General features: G+C 42.6%; 1 gene segment (V, D, J or C); it reads left to right on the top strand.

The window, feature by feature from the left end:
• Positions 1 to 772, top strand: LOC110553964 (T cell receptor beta variable 29-1-like). The segment is given in 2 exon segments: positions 1 to 118; positions 396 to 772. Coding segments are annotated over 2 exon segments (411 nt in total).
• The last annotated feature ends 6,708 nt before the right edge of the window (positions 773 to 7,480 follow it).

Genomic DNA, 7,480 nt, shown 5'->3' with positions numbered 1-7,480 from the left:
GAAGCAATTACACGGTGTGGAGGAAAGATGGTGTAAGCTTGACGTTTGAGTGCCTTTTCTCCGGAAAGAGACCATTGCTTAAGGATGTGGAGTCTCCTGCTTCTTCTTCTGAGCCAAGGTAGGAGCTTCGTCCTGAGAAGGGCCTGGAGTTAACGTGTTGATGTATGCAGAGACATTGCCCCCACTCCCGAAAGCAGAATATGCTAGTCAGAGGATGAAGGAGACATCTTAGATTATAGGATTCTGCCAGAAAATGTTAGTAAAAATGAGAGTGTGTTGCATGATTTGGGGGGTGATGTGATACCAGAGCAAATAAAGCAGAAATGTTTCTGTCTTCAGACGTGTCTGAATCCAAACTTGTTTGCCTTCATAGGTCTCTGTCTCTCTTAAACTAGGCTCTGTGTTCAGTGTCCACGTCTATCAAAAGCCAAACAGGGACATCTGTCAAAGTGGAACCTCCCTGAAAATCCAGTGTGTGGTGGATAGTCAAGTTACTGTGATGCTCTGGTACCGACAGTTCCAGGGACAGAGCTTGGAGCTCATGGCAACTGCGAATCAAGGCCGTGAAGCCACATACGAGAATGGATTCAGAAATGACAAGTTTCCTATCAGCTTCCCAAACCTAACATTCTCAACTTTGACAGTGAACAGCATGAGGCCTGAAGACAGCAGCGTCTATTTCTGCAGTGCTGAAGACACAGTGCTGGTTACAAATGAGAGATCTCAGCAAGAACCCCATCTCCTTCCATTGAGCTCTCCTCAGATGAGCTGAGGTACTCAGTGTGAAAACCACAGCTTCTGGATGACACCTGTTTATGTCTGTGGCCACCATGGATGTGAATGGTAGATGAGGACAGAGACACCGTAGGCTATCACAGGCCTATGTTAAGGGCTGACTACAGAGCTCACAAGAGACTTAAAGGCAACTTTTCATCCAGAAATATGCTTACAGATACTCTGTTAAGATAGCTGTTTATATCAATGATACATTTACCTTATTACTTCTAGATTTTATCTCACATGATTGGGTATGGTGCTGATCTATTACATTAACGTTGGCTGGCTGAGCTCATTAAATAGAACCATAAAGTACTATTCCAGATACCCAATATGACTAATGAATGTCAGATCAATGTAAAATTTTCAAAATTTCAGGGGCCTGCTACGTTGGTGATTTTTGGAGTATTCTATGAGGTATTAGTCACATTGGACAATTTCTTTTAATAACCTTCAGCACCTAATTATCACCACAAAGAAAGAGGTGCAATGCTCAGTTTTTTTCTACACACTTAATTGCATTTGTATATGTCCTATTTTTTTTTGTACTATTCTTTTTATCTTACATAATCTTCAAAGTTAAGATGGTACTCCTGGCCATGTAAAGAACTTTCTTGGAGGAAGATACAGTTTTGGTATATACTCATAATCTCTTCTATCTGTGAGCTCTTGTTTTTTCTTTGAAATGCTGTTCCAGGCTCTTCTGAGCATTTAGATCTGGGAGTTATTTGATCTGAAAACCTGTAAATGTATGATCAAGAAAAATAAAGACAAAAGGAGCAATTCAATGTCCAGAACACATTTCCAAATGTCATGATATTCATGTTTATCCCTCCCCTTCCTCTTAATATATGTCCAGGCTTATGGAAATGCCTTATGTCAGGTGATACATGGATCTATTTTCTAGATGGATGTGTACATTGTTCTGGATTCATCATTATAGCCTAGTGCATGGTAAAGGAAAGTTCAGGCCCACACTCTGTCTTATGTATTCAGATGATCACATTTTACAGGACAGATAGCCTTCTGTTCAACTTTCTTTCACATTATTATTTCATCTTCTTATCTCTCCAGTGCTCCTTTTCTATGTTTGCCTTTTTTTTCTGCTTAAAACTTGTCACTTTATTCCCCTTTTTTCTTCTTTTCCCACAAAAGTCATTGTTATTATTTTAATTGTTGAATAAAATATATTTATTTTTTGCATGTAACACATTTGCTTTACTTGGTCAGTTTTGTTAGAATTATTGATCAATTTGTTCATTCTCACTTCTACTCCAAAGGCCATTTGTCATTTCAGCTGCTTCTAAACTAAATTAATCTTAATGTCTAGAAAATCTACATGGATCTTTTAGAAACATGTCCTTTCATTTTAAAATGCTTGCTCTTTCAATAGTTTTAATTACTTTATTTATTTAAAGATACTTTCACTGATGATCATAGGTAGTGTCATCTGCTGACTTTCACCAAGGTGGCTTATTTTATTGTGCATTATGTGACTTGATATTGCTAAAATTTTTTTTGAAGACATGGTTTCTCTGTGTAGCCTTGGCTGTTCTGGATGCACTTTGTTGACCAGACTGGCAGCGAACTCACAAAAATCTGTCTGCCTCTGCCTTCCAGAGTGCTGGGATTACAGGTGTGCACCCATTTGTCTGGCTGGGAATTCTTTACATATTGTACTAAAAACATTATTTTTTTCAGACAATATTTGTGCTTTCTCTGAAAAAAACACTTGAGAATTTTAAAGACCCAATAGCATTTTATTTGATAATTCTTATTGTTTCTTATGTCAGTTTTTAGCACCTGTAACTCATGTTCTAGGGAATCTGGTGCCATCTTCTGGCCTCTGTGGGCACTTGCTTTTCTGAGAGAGCATAATTCATACAGGCGCAAACATTTAAAAAATAAACAGAAAGAAAAAAATTAAAATTAAATCTTAGTGAGTGAGAATGCATATGTACAGAGAAAGACAAAAGCAGTAAAATGAAATAGTTCTTTCTTATTGGAAACAGCAGATCCATCTCCCAAGGTTGGCATTTGCAGTTTACCTTTTGCAAGGAAGCAAGTATTTATTATATCCACAAACTCCAAATGAAGTAAACCAGAAAGGATGGTTTGAAGCCTGAGCCTCATCTTGTCTTCTCAGCCAGAAAGAATGCGGGCGGAAGAGCCTTCCACAAACTGCCCCTCTCAGGTCAGCCTCTCAGCAGAGTTCAGGACTTAGTTCAGCCTCTCAGTGCACAACTATTTCAATGTCACCTTTGACCACAGCATGCCATGCAGTGAGAATATTCCAGGCTGCAACTGTTTTCTTTGATCTCTGTGACAATCTGAGAATGTTTAAAGAATCCAAGCCAAGGCTTTTATACAAATGAAGCTTCAATTGATCCTCATATGGTCTGGACTCACAGTTCTCTGTTTCAGCAACCCCCTACACACACACACACACACACACACACACACACACACACAACTTGAAGTAGCACAAAGCCGAGGCCTGCCTCTCAGCAGAGTTCAGGATTTAGTTGCACTGCTACGTTTGCCTTAGCTTATCTCATTGCCCCGACAGCAATTTTCACACAAGAAGATATGACGCTTCTATTCATTGGAGGCCAAGTATCAATCAGATTTCTGTGTCTGTGCTGATTTTCAGGATGTTCCAACGATTAGCCAGAGGTGATGGGTGACATTTGGGGATCTAGATTTTTAAAACATGTCTTCCTAGCTACTCTCCAGTTGAGAGGTTTTACCGCATGTCATCTCCCAAGGTTATACCCCAACATACATAAGCCAATAAATTATTACTACCACCAGCATATTTTATGATACATAGATCTCCCGCCTTAAACTTCAGTTTGATAGAAGGCAGCTTGAATGCAAGCAATTCAAATATCTTTTTCTCCTTTTCAGTAATGAATTTAATAAATCACTATGCAGCTTGGTCCCAGCCCCATCGTTCTTCTCTTCTTAGTCCCACCCTTGCACCCCCTTTCCCATTTTCTCCCTCTCCTTCTTCTCAGATAAGGGGAGGTTCCTCATGGATACCAACCAACCTTGGCAATCAAGACACATCAGGAATAATTGATATTCTCTCACTGAGAAAACCCAGATACTGGAAGGAGATCCAAATGCAGCAACAGAGTCAGAGAGGGGCCCCACTCCAGTTGTCAGGGGACCTACATGAAGAACAAGCTTCACATCTGCTATATATATGTAAGGGTCCTAGGTAAATTCCATACATGCTTTGTGGTTGGTGGTTCAGTCTCTGTGAGCCCCCATGGACCCAGGTTCTTTGGCTGTGTGGGTCTTCTTGTGATGTCCTTGACTCCTCCAGATCCCTCAATCTTTCCCCTGCCACTATTCCACAAGGCTCTCCAAGCTACATCTGTAGTTTGGCTGTGGGTTTCTGCATTTGTTTCCATCAGCTGCTGGATAAAGCCTCTCAGAGCGCAATTATGCTAGGTTCCTGTCTGCAAGCATAGCTGAGTATCATTGATAATGTCAGGGGTTGGCTCACTCCAATGGGGTCCAGTCATTTATTGGCTATTCCCTCAATCTCTGCCCTATATTTATCCCTATACTTCTTGTAGACAAAACAAATTTGGGGTTGAAGGTTCTATGGGTGGGTTAGTTTCCACCTCCCTCCACTGGAAGTTCTGCCTGGCTACAGGAGGTGGCCACATCAGACTCCATATCCCCAGCTGCTAGGAATCTCAGCTAGGTTCATATCCATAAACTCCTGGGAGTATACCCCATCACAGAGATGCCAACGATCTACTGACTTCCATTCTTTCTCCTAGCTCCCATTTCCTTTCTCCCAACACCTGATCCCCATCCCTGTTCCCCTCTCCACCCCCTCTTCTTCTCCCATCTAATTCTCTTCCTCCATCAACTTCAGGTTTTTATTTTATTTCTCCTTCTGAATGAGAGTCAAGCATCCTCTCATGGGTTCTTACTGTTACTTAGAGTCTTTGGGTCCATGGATTCTAGGATACTTATACTGTACTCTATGGCTAATATCCACTTATAAGTGAGAACAAACCTTGTGTGTCTTTCTGGCTCTATGGCACCTCATTGAGATTGATATTTTCTAGTTTCATCCATTTGGATTGGATTATTTATTTGTTTTCAATGCTGAGTAGTATTCCACTGTGTAAATGTACTACATTTTTTTTATTCATTCTTCTGTTGAGGAACATCTAGGTTGTTTCCAGTTTCTGGCTATTATTAATAAAGCTGGTATAAGCATAGTTGAACAAGTGTCCTTAGTGTATGGTGGAGCATCTTTTGGCTATGCACCCAGGAGTGGTATAAATGGGTTTTGAGGTAGAACTATTCCCAGTTTTCTGAGAAACTGCCAGATTGATTTCCAAAGTGGCTGTAGAGTTGACACTCCCACAAGCATTGGAGGAGGGCTCCCCTTTCTCCACATCGCTCACCAGCATGTGTTGTCACTTGAGTTTGGTCTTAGCCATTCTAGTGGATGTAAGATGGAATCTCAAGGTCGTTTTGATTTTCATTTCCCTGATAACTAAAGACACTGAACATTTCTTTAAGTGCTTCTTGGGTGTTAGAGATTCTTCAGTTGAAAATTCGCTGTGTATCTCTGTACCTCATTTTTTAATTTTGTTACTTGGTTTGTTGGGGTTTAATTCTTGAGTTCTTTATATTTTCCCAGTGTTGGATATTGGGTTAGTAAGGATCTTTTCTCATTCTTTGAGCTGCCATTTTGTCCTATTGATGGTGTCACTTGCCTTACAGAATCTTTTTGGTTTTATAAGGTCCCTTTTATTAATTCTTAGTCATAGTGCCTGAGCTGTTGGTGTTCTGTTCAGGAGGTTGTCTCCTGCACCAATACGTTACAGGTTATGCCCCACTTTCTGTTCCATTAGATTTAATGTATCCAATTTTATGTTGAGGTCTTTGATCCACTTGATTTAAATTGTTTACCTTATCTTATTTGACTTTGGTAACTGGTATCTATCAAGAAAATTGTGGGGCACATGGACAGGGCAACAGGTGGTGGTGGGGACTGCATGAGTTAGGGTGAGGTGGAGAAGTTCAGCCCTTGAAGATCTCCATCTTGAGACCCGCAGTAGTAAGGTTCACTCCCTTCCTGTTCTATGCCTGCCTCCCCAGTACACATAGTCTCTAGACCCCTACCTCCTCAATTCTCGAGGCAGTCAGGTAACCTAGCACCAGAAATCCCTCTCGTGCAAATAAAGCATCTCCAGTACCTCAGTCCCAGCGGATAATGTACACTCAACCCCAAACCCGTAATCCCTTTCCCAAGGTTTATATAGCCCTTATCCCACCCCACTCCTAAAAAGCAGCGTTTCATTACTGGAAAGGCAGCGTTACTGTATCACTCTATCACTCGTGATCTGTGAAGCTAAAGGGGATGTATCACTGAAAAAGCTGTTCTAGAGAAGGCATCTTCCTCCAGGCACTCACTGTCTGACTGGCATCTGTGGAACCCTTCCTCCTGATAAGCTTTATTCCTTTGTGTCCATTCCCTGGAAGCTCTCCTGCCTGGATGATCCAAAGGGAAGAAGCAGGACCCAGAGTCTGGACCAACAGCTGGGACCTAAGTGGAGCCAACAGTGCCTATGGTTCGAACAGGAACAGTGAGGGGTAAATGGTCCCCCCCCCAACCCGCGCCAACTCGCAGCCTGTGAAACCAGCCCAAAGTGCAGCCCTTGGCCTTTGGCATCCGTTCATAGGGCCTTAAGTCTCCACATTCTGTTTCCTCTTTTCTCTATCGCAGGAAACAGATCATCATTAAAAACAAAACCCTCAATTAGAAAAATTTGGACCCTATTAGCTTGTCCTATAAAGAAAATCTCTCTCTTTCTCTCTCACACACACGCATATACGCAGAGAAACAACAACAACAAAACAAAAAACCCTACAAATGTGGGATCCTCCCCTCCCACAACCTTGCTCTCCGCAGGGCTGGTTTCATAAAGGCAGATGAACTGCCATGCTAGATTGTGTCTTGTGTCGAGTCGTGTTCCCCCACACCTACCCTTTTCTTCTTGGCCACTGGGCCTGCACTCAGCAGGACGCCGCTGTTACAAGGGGCAGGCAGATCTGCAACCCACACCATCTACAGCCAAAGTGGAGAGATTGCTGCCTGCTACCCTTTCCTCTGACCGAGCTACACTCTCGAAAGTCCCGCCAGTCCCGCTACTCCTGACTCCAAGTCAGGGGTTCCAGGTATTTCCACTTAATGTCCACCCCACTGGGGCTGGATACCCAAAAGTCAGATCACTATTTTAAACAGACGGGTTTTTCCACAGTTCTGCCAACAAAATGTTGCAGCTAAGCATACCTCAGCCAGCTTCCAGAATTCCCAACACTGCCCCCTTTTAGCCCCACCCAAAGGGAGCCATCTCATGCCTGTCAATGTGTTACAGTCTACTTTCCGAGGACTAACCACGGGGGTAAACCTTTTCCCACAAAAGCAGCTACCAGTTGCTATGCTGTGCGAGCACACAGCCAAGAGGCATGTGTGCGCACAGAGGTGGAAGGATGGGCCTGCCAAGCAAGCAAATAACCCTCAGGCTCCCCCCCAACCCCGGCTTTGCCTAACAAAAAAAGAGGCAAAGGCAGGAGCCTTATTTGGGCCAGGCATGGATGGATTCTTCACCTCCTCCAATACAACTAAATGCACACCAGCAAGTTAAATTCCCTGGGCATA

This window comes from Meriones unguiculatus, chromosome 3, assembly GCF_030254825.1.
Source record: "Meriones unguiculatus strain TT.TT164.6M chromosome 3, Bangor_MerUng_6.1, whole genome shotgun sequence".
NCBI lineage: Eukaryota > Metazoa > Chordata > Mammalia > Rodentia > Muridae > Meriones > Meriones unguiculatus.
Note: the sequence above shows the minus strand (reverse complement) of the source record. Positions and strands in the feature narration are given on the sequence as shown.